Source organism: Eublepharis macularius, chromosome 4 (assembly GCF_028583425.1).
Source record: "Eublepharis macularius isolate TG4126 chromosome 4, MPM_Emac_v1.0, whole genome shotgun sequence".
Classification (NCBI taxonomy): domain Eukaryota; kingdom Metazoa; phylum Chordata; class Lepidosauria; order Squamata; family Eublepharidae; genus Eublepharis; species Eublepharis macularius.
This window is the reverse complement of record NC_072793.1, coordinates 95014994-95039479: the sequence shown is the minus strand read 5'-3', so window position 1 is coordinate 95039479 and position 24486 is coordinate 95014994. Positions and strand designations below refer to the sequence as shown.

Sequence of the window (24486 nt, the reverse complement as noted above, 5' to 3'; positions counted from 1 at the left end):
CTCGCATTGGATGGGGGCAGAGAAAATGAGTCCTGTAGCTCGGGCAACTGGACCAGCATTGCCCATCTTGTTATGCTGCACTGACAACTGTTATTGCCTGCAGCAAGACTTTTCTCCAATCCAGCTCTAGTCACACTGTGTTATGCATAACTAGACGAGACAGATTGTGGATTGGGTGCATGCTCTTCCCTCCCTTTACCCACATCCCAAGTTTCAAGTCTTCACCATAATCTGGTGTCAAGATTTTTTAAGAAGGTCAAGGATGGCTACTTTTGATGGCATAGAAGCCACCCTTGACCATCTTTTGGAAGGTGAACCATCAGCATCCAACAACATGGAAACGTTGTGTGTGCACGCATTATGTATGTAGTACCAGTCATGATAGCCATAGCCAGCTCCAGAGGGCAGTCAAAGGGGCAGACCGAGAGGCCAATAAATGACTCCAACCACCACCACCCCAACTCCAAGAAAGTTGGAGAATAGCCTAGTTCCTTTGCACCATATCAGAGCCAGCCCATTTATTAGGTGTACCAAGGCTATTGTCTCGGGTGCCAGAGCTGGAGGGGCACCCAGAGGGGTTCACAGAGGCCCTCGCATCTAGTGCTTGTCAGGGCAGGCCGAACAAGCCCTCCTGTGGAATCAGGATTGGCCATGGCAAGCAGCAGTCTCCGGCAGTGACCTGGCCACATCACAGTGAGAAAAGAAGGTGGACTGATAAGATCTGCCATCGATGCAGTGGACTGGGGCCTACTCTTGTGGTTTGCCTTACCCCCATTACCTGGATTGGTAGCACCATCGGCAGCAGGCCCCAACATTCAGCACCTGACTGCAGGGCTGGATTGAGAGACCAGTTGAGGGGGAAAGAGGGGCAAGAGGGAACTCCCACTCAGCAGAGAATGTGCTGGTGCCCCTCCTTCCCAACTTGAGTAAGAAGCAGAGCAGGGCAAGCAAGGAGTTATGCACAGACCCAAACACCCTCTTTCTTTCTTGTCAGCCACAGCTGTGGAGTCATCATCACCATGCCTCATTTTCAGCCCCAGAGCAGCTGAAGAACCAACCTACCAGATCCTTGTGGGATCCCTCTGTCCATACTGCTTACCTATATCAGGCCAGAACTAGGGCAGAACCAAACCAGAACAGTCTATAAGTCTCCCCCACAGCCAGTTTCCTTCCCCCATCCCAGTGGCTGCCCTCATTTCCCCCTAACACTAACCAGCATATGCTTGTTTGTCTTATCTAGCCTATTTCCCCAGTTTTCTCCTCATTCAGAATTTGGACAGGAAGGAAGAATCCCTCCCCTGACTTTCAGGGACTCATCACCTTTCTTTTGGGATTTCTCCACTTGGCTTTTCCCTCTCCCATCCAAAACTATTGAAAAGGTAGGCAAGCCCATCACAATCTACCTCCCTTTAATTCAAACCTGTTGTCCAGCTAGCATTGCCAGCCTCTGAGTAGGGCCTGGAGATCTCCTAGAAGTACAACTGATCTCCAGAGACTAAAAGGATCAGTTACCCTGGAGAAAATAGCTGCTTTGGAGGGTGGACTCTATGGCATTGTACCCCACTAAGGCCCTTCCCCTCCCCAAACCCCTCTGTCCTTAGGCTACATCCCCAAATCTCCAGGAATTTCTCAAACTGGAGTTGGCAATCGTACGTCCAGCTTCCACCCCAACTCCCCTCTTTATTTATTTTTTTTTGGCCTAAGAAGAACTGGACCAATGTAAGATAAAAGCAAACCTTAGAACACGAAACTTCTGTTGCGCAAATCTCTGAAGTAAGTAATTGTACATAGGTGACTTCCTTTTCTTTTAAATAACTTTTCTATTTTACTTCCCACCTTGTTTTTCCACTTGTAGTATCTAAAGAAGTGGACTGTAGTACACAAAAGCTTGTGTAGGAATACAAGTTTGTTAGTTTTTATTGTGCCACAAGGCTACAACAGAGAAACACTTCTCTGTAGAATTATTCCCTCTTTATCACTTTTCTTTCTTCTGGAGATTTCAAAGAGGCGCCTCCTCTGTAGCCCCTTACATTGTTCATTTGGAATGCCAAGTAAATAAAAGAAAAAGTTCATTCTAGCCTTTCTAAATGTCAGTTTTATATATAAATTAAATTCTATCCAGCTTCATCCCAGAGTATTTGCATATGTTCCCCCACACCAACCTGGAAACTCTACCCCCAAAACATTACTGCCTAATCTCACATACATACATCTTTCAGTTTGACAATAGGAAGGCTCAGAAATGAATCCCTTCATTGTTAAATTGGGTTGGCTAATGATCTGAGCAGATGTAGAATGTGAGTGCATATAGTTTAGGCACATTTGTTCCTGCAATAACAGGTTATGCAATGCAACTTTTATCTGGTTGTACAATGCATTCTCTGGATGGGGCAGAACATGGTAGAATGTCTGCTTTGCATACAAAAAGTCTCAGGTTCAACTTTCAACATCGCCGGTTAAAAGAATCAAATAACGGGATCTGTGAAAGACCTCTTCCTATGATCCTGGAGAGCTACTGCCAGTCAGAGCAGATAATGCTGACCTTAATAGATCAATGGTCTGATAAGGCAACTTCATGCTTTCATAATTAAGATCACTTCTCTGACTGAAGCTTTGCAAACAGCGTATAGATTGACTCTAGTACATTTAAGTTACACGTGTATAGGGATGCAAAAAGTAACATTCTGGCAAAAAATGCAGCAGATGGAGGATTTGAGGACTGAGGATAGAGCACCACCACTTCTGAGCGATGGCAATCTCCTCTGCAGCCAAGGTCTTTTCACTACAGACATCAGGGAATGTGATGCATCGCTGAGTTATGGGCTACTTCCCCCATACAAGTTCTAGCAAAATCACACATTTGGATGTAGTATTCCTATTTGTGAGATTTTTCACCATAATAGAGACCTTGCTTCAAACACATTGCTTGGTCGAACATTTTAAGAAATGCATTTTTCTGTGCTACTTAACAGAGATTTAAAAGGTTTCTTTTTGTTTTCTTCAAAGGATTCTGAGATTCTCAAGTACTTTGAGAACTGAACACCTTTTTAAAATAAGGAAGCTATGGTAATCCTTGATTTGTGATAGAATTGTGATCTCTGCTGCTAGGTTTATCACACTGTAGTTCAATGCACTTCTGGCTAATTACACTTGCTGGAGATGTGTTAATGATGCACCTGTCACTATCACTGTGTGACAGTGGAAAGGCAACGAGGATGACTAATCTAAGCCCTGATCTCTGCTTCGTTTTTGTTAACCCGGCTTCCAGCATTCCTCACCCTGCATATCTTTTACATGGAGAGCAAACTCTCAGCAATGCTCACACCCTACAAAGTGTTATTAATGGGGAACTGTTTAAGTGACAACAGGTCCCATCTAGGGTTGCCCTGGAGAGAAATATATCCTGCCCATTTAATAAAGGTTTAATGGGATATGATTTCTCAGGTGATTTTTATCTCTATGTCATGGAAAGCTTCAAGTGCCCATTTCCACATATTAAGCTTCTATGAAAGAGATGAGACATTTTTCTCAAAGCCTGTTGGCAACCCTTGCACCACCACGGTGTGTTTGCAACTTCCCTATTGCGATAACAAATACCTAGTGAAAGTCCGTGTGGTATAATGGTTTAGGTTTGAGAGATAAAAGTTCAAATCCTCCCTCTGCATGAAACTCACTGGTTGTGCAGTCCTAAACAGTGTTATTCTCATCTTAGTCCAGTGATCTTAAAATGTTTATGGTTGCATTGTGGGTGATCTTGTGCCCCTCTCTCAAACTACTCTACCTCCAGGGTTGTTGTGAAGATTAAATGGAGGTGGGAAGAGCTACCTATGAGCTCCTTGGAAGAAGGACAGAATAAAGGAGTACCAAATAGGTGTACAACCATTATTACCATAAATCTTTACTAACTTCTGTGGCTTCTGACGTTGCACACATACATAAATGACAGAAAGATGTATCAATGTTGATCATGTGCCACCCAATAGGAATTTTCCAAAACCTCTGTATTGAGAATCTTATCCCACCATTGATGTTACACATAGATCTAGGCAAAAAGTTAATCACAAATTATAAAAAATAAATCAATAAAATATTAATATGTCCCAGCTAATGTGAGTTCAATGGTGACTATACATAAAATATTGTAAATTATATCTGGTATATGATAAAGTGATCTTAGACTCACAAAAACGTATATCCTGGGAAATGTTGTTGGTCTTTAAGTTGCCGCTGGGCTTGAATTTTGTTGTACTACTACAGACTAACACATCTAACTTCCTGGAGATTATATATATTCACATAAGAGCCTGGAGAATGTGCACAAAATTACAGGAAGAACAGAGGGCTTTACCAGCTGTCCAGTCAATATGCATAGTTTCTATGTGGTGGTATGCACATGATCTTACTACCTAGAGGCAATGATGTCTCTGTAGAAAATCTTGTGCAAAGCAGCCTTCAGTCAGTAGAAGGATTCTTAAAGCAAATTTTAGAAATTACCAGTGTCAAATATGTTTAATTTAAAACATTATGCAACCAAGTACTAGTTCAAGTAGAGAAATCTGACATTGTTTCCAGAAGATAACTGATATTCCATTGCATGGGAAATTCATTTAATAGTTGCACAAAATAACCCACCAAGAACAATTCATTGTGTTGTTTTTGCTTTAACTTTGTTCATAAACACCTACCAATTTGACCACTGAATATGTGAGGACACAAGGCACAATTCCTAATGCAGTTAGGGAGCAGACAACAGCTGTCCAGTCAATACATCTCACAATAAACCAAATTTCCTGAATTAATACTAAACCCTTCCTTTGGCAGGAAGGAATCAAGTCACAATTTTGCAGAGGATAGCCTCCAGTTTGGATGACTGCAACGTGCTTTATGCTGGACTACCTTTGAAAAATATCTGTAAAATACAGCTGGTTCAAAATACAGCTGCTGGGCTAGCATCAGAGGTCAGCTATGTGGATAACATTATTCTAGTTTTGCAACAGCTGTATTGATTTACAGTTGGTTTCAGGCCCAGTTCAAGGTGCTGGCTTTGACTCTTAACAGTGTGAGCTTTAACAGAGCCCCATCCTTCTAAGCCCATTGACTTCAATGAACTTAGAAGGGTATAATTCTGCTTAGGATGTCATTGGAAGTGGTCTGGGACCAGAACACATCAGGGACACCCTCCTGTCATCTAAATGGATTGCAAATGGTGAAAATTGGAAAATTGATGACTAGTATGGAGTGGTAGCTGCATGAACCTTTGAGTGAGTACATGTGATATTGATTGTATATGCAATATTTATTATTGTATTGTAAATGTAAATTATTGTTAGATGGTGTGTAATATGTGTTATTGCATGTTTCTCCAGCAACTGTGTTCTTTGAGAAAGAGCTTGGAAACGGATTTAATGGTGATCTGGACCTTCCGTTAGAATACTGATGTCACAGAATTATCAATGTACACCTAAAGAATACACGCAAAGGTCTACTTGTAATCTGTGAACTACACAGTTTATTGGAACTAAATCTTGGACTATACCCAATTCCAGTTGGAACACAAGGCGAGCTTGAATGAAAGAATTAGTGTGTACATGGTGCTAGGAAGCATTTGCACTTTAATACCTGTTGCAATATTAATAGAGCACTTGAAGCACTGGACACTTTATGTATTGACTTTGGAGCATATATGACGCCTGTAAAATAATTTTTCCTAGGACTGGTTACATGTGGTATAGTTTTCTGTTAAATTATGCAACTAATGTAAATAAAATAGGGAGACATTGTTATTGCACAGGAAATTGTGTTTTGTTGCTGCTATACTTACCGTGTTGCTCTATATTTTGTGCTCAGAATTTAAGAGGCAGCTGAACACTAGTCCTGTTTTGACAAGCTTTTAGACTTAGGACGGAACAGAATGTGGTATTGAAATTGGTGCCATGGTTCAATTAACTTCATTTGCTTCATCTTTGTAGAATCTTTTGGGACAGTTTGATGTTTTTTATTCTGTTTGTAAGCTTCTTTGAAGGCTTGATTAGTCAGGAACGGTGGAATATAGAAAGTTTAATAATAACAGAAATAGAACAGAGTTCACTTGCAATGAGACAAAGTATGGGGGACTGTTCTGCTGCCTCAGTGGCATCCGTTTCCCATGGGAATGCTTGTTCATGGGTTTGGAAACAGCAGAACTGTAGAATGTCTCCATATACATGAGGTTGCTGGTCGCACCCAAACCATTACAGCAAAGAGTCGGCCCATTTGCATGATGAATGGGGCTTTCACCCTTTTTCCTGACCCAATTCTACTAAATCTTTCTGCCCTGACTGCCTGCAATCTTATTTCCCAAGTGTTGTATAGAATTTAGAGAGCTTAATAAAAACATTTCCCTGATTTATATAACTATGCATATTTAGCTCATTCACATGAAGCTGCATAAAGATGGCACATATAGAGTCAGAGACAACTAGCAATCTCGTTTTTAATACTGTTCTGTAGTACATCAGTGTTTCTGGCACTGTACAGAGTAACATCATCAAAAGACTCCAGGAGGTTTTGAGCTTAGGAGCAGGTCCAAAAAGGAAAAATCAAGGTGGTAAGACATTGCATAGAGCATACAGAACCATGGAGAGTTCTTGGCATTTGTGGAAGTTCTTACCCTTTCTGAAAGGAAGGGTAAGAACCTGCACTGCAGTCTGTCTTTGTGCTCAGATTTAGCATGAAACAACACAATCTTGGACCTTGGAAACCAAGCAAGGAACACAGGAGAAAGAGCCTCAAGAAAGGCTGGATTTTGTATGGCTATGGTGTAATATTTATGATAGGATCCAGGACAGCTGACAAATCGTCAATAAAAACAGAACAAGAAATCATTTCAAAAAAGATAAAACAATATAAAACTGAAGAGCATCTTATAATCAGACTAGAAATAGCATAACAGCCAGATTGCCCTTGGCCAGGCAACAACAGGAAAGGAAGAGGGGGAGGGGGAAGAACCTTATGTGCCAAAAGCCCCAAGAAAACAGGACAAGCTTTGCCTGGTGCATTAAAAAAAGGTACTAGGAAAAAGACCATCAAAATTATCTCAACAGGGAGGGCAGATTCATCTAAAAAGAGGAAGTCCTTTGGGTACTGTAATCCCAGATCTTTTAGGGCTTAAATGGCCAAAATGAGCATGTTGGATTTTGCCCAGAAACCAACGGGGAACCACAAAGATATTTTAATAGAAATGTAATATGTTCATTACCAAGTTAACAACCTAACCACAATAGTCTGAACCAACTGAGATTTCCAATAAGTTTCCAGAAGCTACTTCACATACAGTGCATCTTCAAAATAAAGCCTGGGTGTTACTAGAGCAAGAACGGCAAAAGCTGGTTTAGATAACCAGAAGGAGAGAGTGACAGAGTATGAAATTGTTGGTTATAAATGGGTCAGTTGATAGCAACTTTTGATGGTGTAGTTGGGGTGAAATGTCAGCAGTATCTTGTTCTGTGACCAGTGTAATTCTCTTTCTAATCTCTGTAATTCTAAGTGCTGTAATTCCCTTTCTAACCTCACAGTAATGAAATGGAATTAAATATTCTGCCAGAACGTTGTGCCTGTCTGCTTCTTCTCACTTGTCTGCTCAGTGGTAGTATACTGAGCAGGTCTCCCTAGTAAAAGTTAGCAGGAATACCACCTGATTTCAAGATCAATGACCTACCGTCTTTTTGTCTCTTACCTTTCAGTACTGGGTTGGCAATGCCGTTTGGATGTGTTACCCTTGGAGATAAAAAAGATTATAACCAGCCATCTGAGGTGACTGATAGATATGACCTGGGGCAGGTCATCAAAACGTAAGTATTGAATTAGTTTTTTCTGTACATTTTGGCACAGACAGGAGAGGTCCACTCACACTATATGACAATATATTAAGCCAGTTCTGGTGAAGTAGTGAGGATGACATTAGAAGAGCAGTCAATATAGTGAGGGGTGGGAGGTTATTGCAATGAAAGTAGGACTTCTGCATCTGGTTAAGCAAGGCCAAACTTACTACAAGTTATGGCTGACACAGAATAATCTCCAAAAATGACCTCTCCCTATTATTTTCTCTCTGTTCTTCCCATAATGTGAAATTTTACTTGGCCTCACATCCTTTCACTCCACATCCTTGGCTGCTGCTGGTAGGGAGTGATCACATCCCAATAAGTGAAACTGTGCATTTTGGCAAGATAGGAGGCTCATTTCAACATACACTGTAAGACATAGGTTACAAATTGATTAAAATGAAGGGGATGTTTGTTCCTTCAGTGGACTTATTTTGCTATGTTCTGATACAGACCTAAAGGAACATATGATGTGTGCTGGTGTGGTTCATTCTCTGCTCCCCCCACCACACACATATGTATTGCCCCTTTCCCCAAAGCATCCTAATTTATTTGGAATCTGAATTGATGTACCTGGTAAGAACTTAGCAAGAAATCTATCAGAGCATCTGAAAATAAGAACATAGATGACTGTATTTCTCTTGGGAGAGCAGTTTATTAAACAAATTGACAATTGGGTTGTTCCAGCACTTGTACAAGAACTATTTAAATGTATGGAGATTGTTCTTTCCCCAGTGAAGAGTTCTGTGAGATATTCCGCGCCAAGGAGAAGTCAACAGGAAAGCTCTATACGTGCAAGAAGTTTCTGAAAAGAGATGGCCGCAAAGTACGGAAGGCAGCCAAGAATGAGATCATCATCCTGAAAATGTGAGTTGTGAATGTCCACATCAGCCTTACTCAAGACTCTGCTTCTTTAGTTGCTCTATTGCCACCTTCACTTTGCCAGCAATCCTCTTCCAACAGCAGGGCATACAGCATGAGGGCTCCACACTTTGAACTGCAGGCTGGAACAGAGTGTAGGCAAGCCCAGCGCTGTTCTGCAATTGCTTTTTGTGCTTTCCTAATCATTCTCAGAGAGCCATGAAGATTGAGGCTTTCTTATCAAGCCTTCAATCCAACATGCACTGGGGGAGAGGGCAGAGCCTGCTGCCACCATGCCACCTTCTATTCCCTACACATTCATTCTATGTATCCTGAAATGGCCACATCTGCTTCACAAAGTGTTAATCATAACTCCCTTTACTAATTCCAGTGCAAGATTGGCCCTCACACTGAGGTATGATATTGCAGAGCCAGCTTGAGGGGTGGAGGACAAGGGACAGGGTGACAGAAGACACAGAGACATCAGGTGGAGTTTAACAAGATCACAACTTCATTGAATACCACTTTAAAGAGCACTGGCACCTCACGGGGCTTGGATCCAAGTGTTAACTGACCCACCTACAAGCTGATGACCCCACATACCCACAACCCACCAGCTAAGGAGGAAATCATGGGAAGGCAGTCAGTTGGAATCCTCATGGGCACAAGCCTTTGCATGGTTCCCCTGCTATTTGGGAGTAAGCACACCCCAGCAGCTTCTGTGCTGGGCTTGCCTCTTCTGTGCCTCGCTCCAAAGATCCCTTAACGGGATCTCCATCTACGGGGAAATAGTGCCGGCCAGCCATGTTTCCCCCCCAAAAGATCCATGCCCCATGTCAAACCAAAGTTGTGACGGAAGTGTAAACCGCAACTAACTGGTGTAAAAAGCAGACCTCCAGAATGAAGGACAGAGAGGCCAAACTCTGAGCCAAAACCTGATGAAGCCAAAGTGACGGTGAGAGGGATGCTGATTACAGGCAACTGTGACTGTAGGCCCAGCTGGTTCCCTTTTTCAGCCCCACCTGTGGACCTTAAGCCAGCCTTTGCCAGGCCCACCAACCAGGGGCCTTCCCACCACTCAGCCAGGCCATCACTGGTTGGCCAGCTGGGCAACCTGTGCCCATTGGCTCTCAAGCTGGGTGCGGAGGCTGCTGTGAGCTGCCCAAGCTGAGATAGTGTAGCCGCTGCCCTACCCCAGGCTCTGAACACCGCATCCTGCAAATGGTGCCTCCTGGTAAGTTGGGAGGCATGAGCTTATCAACAATCATATGTAAGTAATTGCAGATCTATTTCAGCTCTCCACAAGGAGCTCTTAAGTTATTGGCATTGCACGCTAGCTCATCACATAACTCTAGTGACCCCAGATCATTCCATGTGTGCCTCCTTGCTCATCCTTCCTATGTTTACTGAATATATGACTCTGTCTTATACTGAATCAGATCATGCCATTGTCTACTTTGACTGCCAGTGGCTCTCTAAGGTCTGAAGGAGATGTCCTGCTACCTAAGAGCCGTTTAACTGGAAATGCTGGGGACCTTCTGTGTGCAAAGCATGTACTCTACTACTGAGTTATAGACCCTCCCCTACTGAATCTAGGGCTTTTTCTGGATGGTCATGTAGCAGAGCAATTAAGGCATTTGCATGACAGAATCTCAATATGAGCTTTTTCTGGGATAGTCACGGGATAAGGGATCCCTTTTTCTGGGATAAAGTCACAGCTTAGGCTATATACCATGCAGCAGCTCCCAGGCTTTCTTATTTATTTGTGACACTTTTAACCCACCTTTCTCTAGCAATGATCCAAAGTTCTTAATAACATTATTTAAAACCATAATAAAAAGATAAACTTTACAACAATATATGATCATAAAAACCAGAACATCAAAGAGACCAAGTTTATATAAATGTCCACTAAAAAAATGTACTTATAAAAAATTTAGTTATAAAAAGAATACAGGAATGGAAGAAGTTACCCATACATGTCATGAAAACCATCTTGGATGTTTTCAAGAAAAAGTTGGACACGGTTGTCAAAAGATTACTTTAGCGCATATTAGGTCAAAACAGAGCAGTAGAACACTGCCAACAGTTTGCTTTTTTTCTCCTTTTCCTGCAGGGTGAAACACCCCAATATTCTACAGTTGGTGGATGTGTATGTCACCAAGAAAGAGTACTTTCTCTTCTTGGAGCTGTAAGTTGGTTTTGCCCAGAATTCCCAAGGTGTCTCATAAATATGTGTATCTCCTCTTCTTGCACTGCCAGGGCCTCTGCATTACTCAGGAGAACCACTTTGTTGCCACTACACAACAATTTGCCAGAAGCAGGTCTAACTTCCAAACAGCTATCAAGAGTGCCTTTTATTTTCCTCTGAAGTCAAAGCATAGTTGCAGAAAAATGTAACTGGAAATAGGCCGGGTTCATGCTCACCCCAACTTTTTCTTCCAAACTGAAAGATTTATCAGTTGCACGGCCAGTGTTAAGTCCTGTTTCATCTCAAAGTTAGAAGAACAGCATTTCCCAAATTCACTTTAGGAGTGAGAGTAGCTTACACACGTGAAGTGCAATGAGTGTGCTTTCATAGTAGATTCACCTCTGAAATTATATACCTCTGCAGGCACATCACGTCACACTGCTTTTTTTGCTCTTCACTTCCTCTACATACCATTGATGATTTTATGCTCATCTTATACTCCAAGCAAAATATGCAGTAAACACAGAGTAACAAAACTGTATGTTCAGGGAATTGGGAAGCTTCCATTGCAAGACACTGGTGTAAGTGCTGGATATTCAATTTCCCTTCTCTCAGTGCAGCTTTGTCCCTTCTCTCACCTGCAGGGCTACTGGCCGGGAGGTATTTGATTGGATCTTGGACCAAGGTTACTACTCTGAGCGAGACACCAGTAATGTCATCCGTCAGGTGTTGGAGGCTGTGGCATACCTGCATTCACTCAAGATTGTCCATAGGAACCTCAAGGCAAGTTGGCCAAACCCTGTTAGACTTTGCTATACAGACACCTGAGCAGATCACCTCTCCCATCCTCTATTTGCTCTTCCTTCCACTTAGAAACAGTCATGAACCAATGCAACAAAGCTGCCCTATCCCTTCCTTCCTTTTTCATTATTGTCTGAGGCTCCATGAAGTCCAATTTATATATTCATGTACACACTTTTCCTCAACATGGTATCCTCAACATGGTATATGCTCAGCAGTATATCATATCTTTGTGAATATGAGAGAGTTGTGTCCACATTCACCAGTTCATCAGTAAGGGAATTGGGTTCCTTTCTCCTGTTCTCTTTCATATTTTCATTCTTCTTCCTCGCTGTATTTCCACAGCTAGAGAATTTAGTATATTATAACCGCCTGAAGAACTCCAAGATTGTCATCAGCGACTTTCACTTGGCCAAGTTGGAGAATGGACTCATCAAGGAACCCTGTGGAACTCCTGAGTATCTAGGTAAAAAATGGTCTGTTGATACTTTCAGGGGGATACTGTCATGCAAGGACCACTAGAGGAAAGAACTGGTGTCCATCCAACTGTGTTGTCCCACTGTGCTTGTTAAACACATCCTCCACGTTACTGGATAAGATGTACCACTCTGTCCAGGTGATCTACATCTTTGAGAACTGCTTGTGAGCTTTCATAATGAAAAACCAGAACTAATCACAGCTGATTTAGACATTCCAATGAAAATAATATATTTGCCCTTCCTTGTTCCTGCACACCAAAGCACCCATTCGTGCAAAGCCTTAGCTTCTGTTCCCCTCCTCTGCCTGGCTACCCTGTATATTTATTTCCTATAATTATTTGAAACAATCCATCTATATTGGTGTGGTTCGAAAGAGAGAACGCCCACTATAGTTCAATGGATGGAATGTTGGAACTAAGAGATCCAGATTCAAATTCCCAACATCTAGATTAGACAGGACAAGTTAATGGTTCTAAGCCTAGCCTCCCTCATAGGGTGAATTGAAATAAAAACATTATTTTGTAAAGGTATGATACAAATATAACAAATTAATAAATACTATATATTTAAACTTGCTCAAAATTCATACTCCATCCATTCTTAGGAGAACAAGTCTCTGAAATTGTAGACTCTGTTACCTGGCACTACAGGATGGTTGTTAGTCCTGCAGATTCTGGTGTTATATAGGGGCCTCTTCACATACAGCCCAATATCCAAAGGCTCAGAATGTCACATTTTTATCCTGCAATACTTGAGAGTAAATTCAGCTGAGCATATTTCACAGCTTGGATGCTAAATGTTTTTTAAGAGTTATATATATTTTTAGTACATTGCTTCATCTTTATACTAAGAATCCAGCTCCAGTCCCCTAAACTTTGAGTACATAGAAAGCTAGTATGTCAGGGGAAGTGTTATAGCTTGACCCTCTCCCTGATGTTCTAGTTTTATATTTGCAGTGAGTTGGCACCCATTCAAATATGGAATTCCTCCACCTGCATTTTGAAGTGATATAGTTCTTGGTCTTTATCTTGTGATGTGTGCAAATGCACAATTAATTTCTGAACAAGGCAAAGTTCTTTGTATCATAGCCCTTGGAGTTTTATTTCATTGCGATGTTTTCAGTGAACAATAGACCTGTCCATGGAACAGTTTTCACCCCCTACTTCTGTCCTTGCAGCTCCTGAGGTGGTAGGGCGCCAGCGATATGGGCGGCCTGTAGACTGCTGGGCTATTGGTGTCATCATGTATATTCTGTAAGTAAGAAGGGGTGAAAAGTACAGGAGTTCTCACCTTATCAAAATAGCTACTTGGGTGGGGGAAATGTCCAGAAAATGGGAATACATTTCTTAGGAGATAGATAACTGGACACTATGTATCCAGTTATGAGACTGTAGCAATAATCATCCATTACAAAGGTGAAAACAGAAATGAAGATGTATGGCTAGTGGCTTGACCCTCCCCTTCAACCCCCCCTCCCAACTGTCTCTGTCCTTTAGCTTGTCAGGGAACCCACCCTTCTATGAGGAGATGGATGAAGATGACTATGAGAATCATGACAAGAATCTGTTCCGTAAGATCTTGGCTGGTGACTATGAGTTTGATCCTCCATATTGGGATGATATATCACAAGCAGGTAAAGCTCCTGGAACTGATGGAGGGAAGAGGAAAATGCATGTTGCAATCTATAGGAGTTATATTCTGAAATTCCAAATAGAACATGCAGTCTCAATAGTCCCCTATCCACTGGGCATGAGTCTCTCCCAGAGGCCATCTTACAAACTCCCACTGGAACCACTCCATATACATTCCCCCAAAACTCCCTCACAAAGAGCCACGCTAGACATTACATGGAGAAACAAGCAAGCCTCAGCTTGTTTTAATGCAAAACAGCTGCAGGAAACTTACAGTTTGATCAGATGAATGGCAATAGGAAACACTGCTTAACCTTTTTCTATCTGGCAGTTTTTCTCCTAAAAATTCCCCCTTCCCAAACTATCTTTTCCTCTGCTAGCTGATAGTTTCAGGAGAGTTAAAATACCAGCATAATGTAATGCTGTGACATGGCTTTCAGTTGAGTATCTGGAAGTAACATTACAACTTGACATGTTGCTCTAAGAAATTTCCAAATCTCTGCTATTTACCATAGAGATATGGGACATTCCTATAGCATCACACAACACCATGGTATCTCTGCCGATGGAAAGGCTTAGGAAGATGACGACTTTGGAAAACTGAGTAGCTTAAGCCGGCCCTCCCTCCACTGTTCCTTCAAACTGGCTATTTTTCATTTTAAGAATATATTACATGTTAATCATGTTTCTTGTACATTAGTCTAAATATACTACATCCAAGTTACCACAGGTAAACCCTTTTTAACCATTGCATTTGAGATTACCAACTTCAAGGTGTGGCCTGGAGTTCTACCAGAATTAGAAATGATCTCCAGACTACAGAGATGTTCTCAAGAAGTGGCAGCTTTGGAGGGTGAATTCTATAGCACCATATCCCTGCTGAGTTTTCTTCTCTCCCCAGGCACCACTCCCAAATCACCAAAGATTTCCCAAGCCAGAGTTGGCTACACTCGCTGCTAAGCAGAGCCAGAGCATTGTCTGCCTTGAAGCTTCTCTCTATCCCATGCAACCCACTAGATTTCCTTTTTTGTTCTTCCAGCCAAGGACTTAGTGGCCCGTCTGATGGAGGTGGACCAAGACCAAAGGATTACCGCAGAGGAAGCTATCTCCCATGAATGGTAAACCTCCATAGCTGTTCCTGATAAAACAGAAGAGAGCTTTCTTTTAAACAGAGTGAGCCAAAGTGACAGGAAGAGCACAGAGGCAGGATATAATAGTAGGGTAATGCTCCTTTATGCCAGAAGAAACCTATAGATCCTACCTGTAGAATGTAATGTAGTGAACCTGATGAACGGTACAGAAACAGGGTACTCCCATATTTCACAGCATTCATAATGTAGATCATCTTCGGCTAAGCAGAGAATATTGTGGTAACTGCAGGCTGCGGGAATGAGCCCTTTCCATCTAGGCCTCAACAGCCTAATGAGTAAAACTAAGCAAGAAAATAAGATCAAGGATGGATTGTTGCCAAGAGGCTCTTCTCTCTATTATGTTTTCTGTCCCCAGGATCTCTGGCAATGCTGCTTCAGACAAGAACATAAAGGATGGCGTGTGTGCTCAGATTGAGAAAAATTTTGCCAGAGCAAAATGGAAGGTAATGTTGCCTGCACTTGATGCTACTGGCAATGTTTCCTGCTTGCAGTACACAAAGCTGAAATTGCCTCAAGGCATAGGGATAGACCTCCTTCTCACTCTGAGTCTCCCTGTCCCTTCAAAACCTGTTAGTTTTATTTCAGAAAGTCTAAAATTATTTGTAATTTTGAAATAAGGGCCTAGCTTCGCTACAGCCAAGAATTACCAGCCTCCAGGTGTAACCTGGATATCTCTCAGAATTACAACTGATCTCCAGACTACAGAGATCAGTTCCCCTGGAGAAAATGGCAGCTTTGGAGGGTAGACTCTATGGCATTATTCCCCACTGAGGTCCTGCCCTCCCCAAACCCTGCCCTCCCTAGGATCCACTCCTAAATTTCCAGGAATTTCCCATCCCAGAATTAGTAAGCGTACTGCAGCCAGTTACACAAGGGAAATGACATTGTCCACCCCTGACAACACAGTAAGTGGTCAATGATATGGGAAACCTAGATTACTTCCCCCCACCCCGCCGCCATCTGAAGCACAATGAGACTCCTAACTACTACTTTAAAGAGCTGTTGTAGTTATTTTGCCATGCCTCATGGCTATTTTGCTTTGGAGGAAGGACAGGAATCAACTGCAAACAGAAACATCTCAAATTTGGATGAAGTGGGCCGTGTGTACTGCCAGTGCCGTTCCACAGCTGTTGGGACATTGTGTTTCTTTTAAAAACACTTTTCCATAGTCTAGACTTGGAAGTGAATCATGAAGTTAGGAATCATGGGAACCATGAAGTTATGCCTGCAAAGTCCATTACATTTGTATTTTTGATGCCTGTTCTTGCTGGATGAATGTAAATGAGGAAACACGAGGGGTTAGCATTTATTCAGCCCGCTTAATCACCTAAAACTTTAACTTATTAACAATTAATTGGTGAAGTTTATAACAAAAAAAGTCTTGAAAGAAATGGAAACAAGAAATGGAAATCTTGAAGAAACTCCCAACAGGCATCAGCCCCCTCCTCATTGCACTGCAGTTTATGAGAAAGAAGCTTAAGGATAGTTTTCCTTTTAGAGACAGACCACTAAAGTGGAAGAAGTGCAGATAAAATCAAGGTGATTTTTGGATTTTCCACTGTAGTGGCATACCTGGAAGAAGTATCATATATATTGGAAGCTATAATTCTGTTTGAATGAAAATGACATTCCATATACCCAAATCTAGAGAGGATGAAAAATACTGGAGATGGTGGTGATAAGCAGTAGCTTTTTAAATATTAGACCACAAGTTATCTTCCCACTTAAAAGGAGCTGAGATTTATATCAGAGTGATTAAAACCAGGCTTGATAAAAAATATAATTGCTCAATTAAAAGCCAGACTGTTAACAGACTAATAGTGCAATTCTAAACAGTTACTCCAGTCTAAGTCCATTGATTTCTGGGGGCTTAAACTGGAGTAAGTCTGCTTACAATTGCACAGTAAAACATCTGTAAATGATTGATGACCCTGGACTGTAGTTTTTAAAAGACAGCTAGTCTAGTCTTCAGTGAGGAGTTAGGCTCCAAAATTCATGCAGTTGGATTAATCATCATGAGGTGTAATACAAAGAGGTGTTGTTTTTCCTCTCTATTTGCTTGCTTTCTGATGTTTTAGCCTTGAGGATATATTACAGACATTCTTCTCAAGTGTTTGTCTGCAGTCACAAGCACAGAAAATGCACTTAAAATAAAGCTGACATTCTCTGATGCTGAGGTTATAACAAACAAACATGCCAAGAAACTTGTAAGAGTTTGAACAGGTAATGTCAAATTCTGGAGGAAAGAGAGTGTGTGACAAAAAGGTGCAGCTTCTAACCTTCACCCCCATACTACAGAGCAGAAGACATTAAATTGTCACATTCCCTGCGAGGGTAACTTCTTTTTATTTTTTCAACTGCAGAAAGCTGTTCGAGTGACTACAATGATGAAGAGGCTCCGAGCACCAGAGCACACAGATGGAGCAAAGCCAGCCACGCCCACCGCTGCCACAACAGACAGTGCTGCCACAACAGAGACCGCCAGTGCCCCACCGGCTAAAGCTGAAGCAGATGGCACAAAACCAGCAGCAACCACTGAAGCAGTGCCGGCTGCAACATCAGTGGCTCCAGGTCCTGCAGCAGCAAAACCAGAAACGACGCCAGTAACTCCAGGGGAAACTCCAGCAGCAGCAGCAGCAGCAGTAGCATCACCACCACCTACATGTAACGGGGAAGAAACCACTCCTCCTAGTGCCACCCCAGAGTCCTGGAATGAGGAAACTGGCTGAGTTGGGTGGTCGGGCAAGGGTGGAGTTGCACCTCTCTTTGTTGTATCTCTTTGTAAATAATCACTGGCATGGTACCCCAGTCTCTCCTGGCTTCCTGACTAACCCCTCTGCGTGTGGCTGTCAGACTGTCTGACTTTATGTGTCTCCAGCTAGGTGCCAGCAGAGTTTCTATTTTTTAAGTGACAGAGTCCAGAATGGCCCTGATGGGCCCAAGTGAACAAGTGGTTCTGGAAACCCAGCCCATTGCATGAAACTCTCTCCCCACCCCCACCCGTTGCTTTCCTTTTTGTTGTCATGTTTGGTAACTTTTATTACGTTTCTTCTCCTACTACTAGCTGCCCCCAGGACATTCTCTCTGTCAGTCACTCCTTCACTTGCTACCCAGCTTTCTCACTCTGCCAGGGTCAAAAGACACTGAAGATCTTTGATCAAAGCTCCAGACATCTTTTCTTTAAAAGTAGATGCCAGGGGCCTAACCTGAACCAGAGCTGCAGTGCCAGTGCAGGGGAGGGAATCTTTCCTACACCAATTCCCCAAGAAAACACATTATGAAGGAGGGTTAAACACCCCCTGCATCTGTTACAACCAGTTCAAATTGGGTTCCTCCCTCCATCTGCTTTTAAAGAAAATTAAAGATATTTGGTCATCCAATCATGGATCTTTACCATCTTGCCCTGTTGCCTTCTGAACCTACCTGTGAGAAACTAGGGCAACCAGGTCAGACATAAGAGCCATATCCTTCAGCTGATTGCTATACCCTGGAGATAGAGGAAAATAGAGGACAAAGGTCCAGGTAAAGTCTTATTGGGTGATACAGAGGTCTACACGCTGCCATATTGGAGCTGTCACAATAGACATACAGGATACAGGTGGAATCCATGTACTCAGGTGCAGGTGAGTTCTTCCATAACAACTTACCTCCATGACTGTCATATGGTTATGTGTGTACAAAAATGCTATGTATGTCTGTGTGTATCAGATCTGCCATGTAATTGTCAATATATGGATACAAATGAGGAGTGGTGTTCATGTGCTTGTCTACATGGATACAATTGTTTCTGGAACGGGGAAACTAAACTTCCTCACTTAACTGGCTGGCTTACCAGTTTAAAGGCAGATGGGAGGTTGCATTGTGTTTTGTGTGTTGCCACCTTAACCCAATAACTCAAGGTAGATGATAATATATGAATCTGAGTTATGGGACACCTGAGAAGGAGTTCTAGATTGTAAGAAGTTGTACTAGAAGTGGTAAAGCATCTGCTTTGTATTCAAAAGGTCTCAGATTCAATCCCAGACATCTCCACTTAAAAGGATGAAATAGGGGATGTGAAAGACCTCTGTCTGAGACCCTTGAGAGCTGCTGCCATGGGAGAGTAAACAGCACTGATCATGATAGATTCATGGCCTGACTAAGTATAAGGCAGCTTCGTGTGTGTTCAAGAGGTTAAGCTTCACTGTTCTCCAGATGTGTACTATAGACAGGTGGACAAAGCCTTATTGGTGGAGTCTATTGATGGCCTATTTGAATGAAACTCTGTATAAGCATTGTATAATTCAAACTGTAAGAGCAGAGGGAGGAGTTCCATTTTTTGACAACTATACAAGGCTGTGTTAAATAAGATGAGCAGGTGCAGAGGAGGACAGAACTCCTGTCCCTTTAACAATTGTTCTATAGAAGGCCTCTCTGCAGCATTCTGCACTTCTAAATGACAGAATGCACCAGTCATAATTGTTCAGGACAACTAAAAGATATAGTGGGTAGAAAGAAATATGGCATTTGCAGTAGAGAATGTATTTCATAGAGTGTAGGAATGAAAATAACAGTAAAAGAGGGAGGGATGCACAGTTGGCAAGATGGAGGGGGAATAGGAAGAGGATGAGCAGAAATAAATGGTCTGCAAAAGTTAGCAGCTATAAGAGAAGGAAACAATTTGTCATATTATAAAAGGAACATAAGTTTCTATACACTGTGAGCCAGATCACAGGTCCCTAAGAGCTGTGGCAGGCAAGCAACTGGGTACCAAAGGTGAGAATAAAAGCACATTCACCTTCATCCTGAAAGCTGCTCCCTGTGTTCCAAATGCCAGCACTCTTCAGGCTGTGTAATAAACACCGGAGTTCTCATTTTGTCCTTCTTCTGTACTACAATTCCCCCATCTGCAAAACAGAGATGAAAATACCTACTTCACAGAGATATTGTAAAGTTAAATTTGTTTTATGCTCTAGGAAATGTAATGGTTCTATATTTCTTGCAGACTTCGGTTGACAGGCTATGAAAGAGATATAAGGCCATACATGAAACTTTAATGACTCTTTTTTCAGGACAAGATACCCATACAGGTTGTAAGCAAAGATGAGAATTACTGGGAGTGGGGAGAGAAACCACAGGAGATGAGATCAACAAGAACTCTATCATAGTATATGAAATATGAGAGCGATCAGCTGGATCCTGGGCAAGTTTACTCAGAAATTGCACTAAATTCATCAGGACTTACGTCCAAGTTCACCTGCACAGGATAGACCAAATGGTAGCAGCCCCAGGTTTGGAAGCCTGGGTCAACATTGAACAACTGAAAAGGGGGAGGGGTCTATTTAGAGGAAAACACAATAAAGAAATGCTAAACCCCACCCCCCACCACCACCACTACCTACATCCCTCATCCCCAAGCAACTTCATGCCAGCTGAAGCTCCATGAATTTTCTGTAACTGGGAGAGAAGAAGCTGGCTGGAAGAGTTGAGCACCCCAGTCCACCACTTTCTTTTCAAAATCATGACCTTTCCCCACCACATTTTGATGACTTGATGGTAACCTCGATTTTCAAACTCAAGGCTTCCATCAAAAGGTAGCTCCAAGCTACAACAGAAGTTCTCACATTGTTAAATGTTTGCCATCACTGTATCACAACTGTTCCCCAATGGATCAGCTGAGAAATGAAATTGTGGCCCTAACAGGAAAACCATCTCCATCAATTAGAAGAAAATTCAACTGCATTGCAGGGGTACAATACTATTCCTGTACAAGCCCCCTCCTCATTCCTGAAATAGAAACAGATTGAAACAGAAGCTACCATCTTGCCTTTCGTATCAAAATAAAACACAGCCAGATCCTCATGTTACTTTTTGATATTTTAAATGTCATCATGTAACTTACCATGATCACTTTGCATGACAAATTCCTCTTGAATGTGTCTGCAGGGTTTTTTCAAAACACTTTTCAGCATTTCCCCCCTAACATGGCCCTTACTGCATATATGAATCAGTCGTGAAAATGTACCCTTTTATCATGCTACAGCAATCCTATTTTTGCAATTTGTCACTGCATGGTAAAAAAAAATCATTGGAACCAAGCATGGATCCACTCATACCAGCAATTGCCACATGGACACTTTCAAGTAGCAATAGTCTGTTTTGACCAGTGAAAACAGGACTTGTGGGCCCTGCCCTGGTTGTATCTTTGATAGTGAAAATATTCTTCTATCAATTACTTGGAGGGCTAGTAGCACTGGCAGCATGGGCCACCTTCTTCCCCACCCCATCCCCACTCTCACTTTAGTGCCACCTTTACTACTGTCACAGCAGTCCAGTTCTGGGATAAAATTCCTCACTGTACTGCTGCCTCCCATTGATACAGCTGTGTAGCAAAAAAGGGTGTGCTGAGCACAGCAGGAGTTGATGTAATGGAAGGAACAGACCCCGAGCCAAGATGTCTTTCTCAGTTCTGTCTGTCATTGCCCACTCTACTAGTCAAGGGCTGGAAACATTTGTTCCTGCTGAAAGTTGGTTCCTGAGCCCCCTTCTGTGGGTGTCTGACCAAAGAAGAGCATGAGCCCCAAACAAACGTATACAGCCAAAGCAGTTCCTTCTTGGTAACAGAACAGCTTTTCTGCTGGAAAGGAAATTGTGGACTGTTCAGTGTGTGTCATACTGTAAGTAGGTATATGTGTTATCAATGCATCATCTCAACAAGATTGGTGGTGTGCATATGTGTGACAAACAGAAGATAGTCTATGATTTGTAGTAGATACCCATGTAGCACTGCTTTTTGTATATGTTTGTGTCTTGCATTAACACTATGTTGTGTGCTTTATATGTATGGCATATAATGTTACCATACAACTCTATCATCATGTCTCTAAGAAATGCAGCTCAGGGCAAACTTCAGGCTCTGGTGGTATCATCAGTTTGTTCTAAGGTACTTTGTTGATAGGGGCTACTAGTAGAGGAATTGTACTGTGCTGTCAGGCTGCTGAGTTGCTCCTTAAGTGAAAAGGACAGGACAAATTACATTAAGAGGCCTAGTTCTGATCCATTCTGGTTTCTAATCACAGCTTTACCAGGAATGGCCCCTAAGATAAAATGTTTCTGATCTGTACTTTATCTGACTATTTTGAAGATTAAAATGGTAGAGTCATTTATTTCAGCTGCTGGTGAAAGACAAAAAATCCTTGAAAGCTAGAGACTTTCCCTTGTTTTCTGACCAACTTTCCACCCGATGAGGCTTTTTCCACTGTAAGGATATGAACGCTGTCTTCTCAAGGAAATTCCAATAGTGCTATTTGATGAAGAGTTTCTCCAGTCTAAGCCCATTCATTTTAATGGACTTAGACTGGAGTATCTCTTCATATGTTTGCACTGTAAATCACTCTCAAGGCAAGCTCCTGCTGAACATTAGAATTTTATTTACTCATTCAAAAAATGTACACCCCATTTCATCTTTTCGAGGCTGCTAAAGTATTATTAAAAACGTATTATAGGGCAGCATAAACAAGGATGTTTTAGATCAAGTTATGGATTGGCCAATAGATAGATTTATGCAGTTGTGGTAGCATTTCTATATGATACATTGTGCTCACTAAACCATTAAAGACTGCTTTAACCTCTCTCTTGGTGAAATTTTAAAATCTAGGTTTGGCTTAAACTGTACTTAAAATGTAAGTTGAGGCTTCTGGATAGACTGATAATAGAAGCAAGCTACTTTCTATGGTGTGCAAGAGCCTTGGCTAAGAGTATGACAATAGTTCAAGTAGGTGCAAAATTCACTTCAAAAACAGGCAAATAAGGCAAGTGGCACAATAGCTTCAGGAGCACTTCATCCTTGTAATGTAGAGCTCTGTAGGACCCCATGTACGATGCTCAGTACAGCTTACTTGAGAGGGGTCCAGGGTCAGGCACAACTGTCCCTTCCTTTTCCAACAGAGGTGTATTGCTTTTTAGCTACATAAGAAGTAGAAATTCAGTACATACACCTTTCTCTCATCACTGCATGTTCATGCTGAGAAAAGCTGTACCAGTTGAATTTGTTCATCATACTGCTATTTAAACACAACCCCTCTGTCACGAAAGTAAGGGACAATCCTCAGCATGAACCATTAGCCCCTCACCTTCAGTCACTGGGTCTTGCTCTCTCAGCCTTATTCCCACACAATGCACACTAGAGGAAGCCTGGCTCATGTTTCTTAACTGTCTATGAGGCAGACCTCCTCTAATGAGGCCTTTTTACCCACCTGCCTGACTCAGTTCCTACCTTTGACATTTCTTTCCCCTTCTCTTCCCTCACAACCAGCTGCATGTTTGTAAGTTTGAGTTTAGTCTATAAAGCCGTTTTATTTCAATGACAGCCACCTAGCAATTCCTGTGTAATTGCCTCACTGTACCACACGGAAAAAAAATAAAATCCTTTCTAAGGATAAATCGATTACCTGCTCATATGTTGTCTGCCTGTTTTTATCACCACTATATTCATTAATCTGTTCAGAGGTTTTCCTGATTATAATGCAACTGCAAATAGTATTTGGTTTTTAAAAAGAAAGAGAACAAATATTAAAAGGAACACACGTAAAATACATCACAATCTTACATCTTGTTTTAAACTAAGACATGTTTTTGCCTCATCTTAACGCTGGGAGAAAACCCTGTGAGTTACTCTAATCTGAAGTCAATTGAATTTTGTAGAGTAGCCAAGTCTTAAAGCATGCCAAACAGGAATCTTTTTTATTCCACTGAACTTCCAGCTTTTAATTTCAAACCCTGCATGAGCCATTTTTAATCACACCATCTTATACTCATTTTGTTCCTATTGACTAAGGTCTCCAAGATAAACAATATGACATGTCTAAATACAGCATATCCCTGGATCCCTCCTCTATAGGTTTGTACCCAAACACAGGAGACAGTTTCTAAGACCTGGCAAGTGCATTTCTGGAAGAAAGCCTAACCACCCAATCAGCAACAAATTTCTCAGCCATATTCTTTGATATTTGTGCTTCACAATAGCCTTCTTTGCTTCCATACATGTCTGAAAGACCACAAAAGCAACAAGCAGATACATAATCTACCTCTATACACACAGTTTACAGAGGAAAATGGAGGCGGAACAAGATAATCAAGAAAGGCTAAAAGCTAACATCACACATGCATTTTGGGGGGCTTTAACGATTACTTAGAAACTGTCTCCCACTTCAGTTAATGCACATTACAGCTGTTCACATGCTCACCCTTCCAGCTACCACACAAGACACCCTGGATGTTGGCCGATGTTCCCTACAGGGAGTTCTGCTCCACTGCCATTTTTTTACTCAATGGAAAGGTCAGAGAAAAGCCTTCTCCATTCACCAATGACCACGGTAATACTGGAATTAGGAAGACAAACTGTTTTGAAAGAGAAAACATGCCTGTGAACAAGATATGACTTTCCCATGCACATGTCAGTTTCACCAGGAAGATGAATGCAAAGGATGCAGCTGCCCACCACAGAGGAAACCAGAAGAAACTGAATAAGGAAGC

General features: G+C 41.9%; 1 protein-coding gene across 1 annotated transcript; it reads left to right on the top strand.

The window, feature by feature from the left end:
- Positions 1-7734: 7734 nt before the first annotated feature.
- On the top strand, positions 7735-17954 carry CAMKV (CaM kinase like vesicle associated). The gene is made up of 10 exons (XM_054977372.1): positions 7735-7829; positions 8595-8726; positions 10837-10911; positions 11556-11694; positions 12058-12178; positions 13369-13444; positions 13688-13824; positions 14862-14940; positions 15329-15416; positions 17337-17954. The coding sequence occupies exons 1-10, from the start codon at positions 7735-7737 to the stop codon at positions 17700-17702; spliced, it is 1308 nt and encodes a 435-aa protein (XP_054833347.1). The 3' UTR covers positions 17703-17954.
- The last annotated feature ends 6532 nt before the right edge of the window (positions 17955-24486 follow it).

Bases quoted from the DNA above. Each gene is read 5' to 3' on its own strand.
- CAMKV (XM_054977372.1), top strand. From the start codon at position 7,735: ATGCCGTTTGGATGTGTTACCCTTGGAGATAAAAAAGATTATAACCAG. The intron at 8,727-10,836 runs GTGAGTTGTGAA...CTTTTCCTGCAG, and splicing joins GAGATCATCATCCTGAAAAT to GGTGAAACACCCCAATATTC. The intron at 11,695-12,057 runs GCAAGTTGGCCA...GTATTTCCACAG, and splicing joins TTGTCCATAGGAACCTCAAG to CTAGAGAATTTAGTATATTA.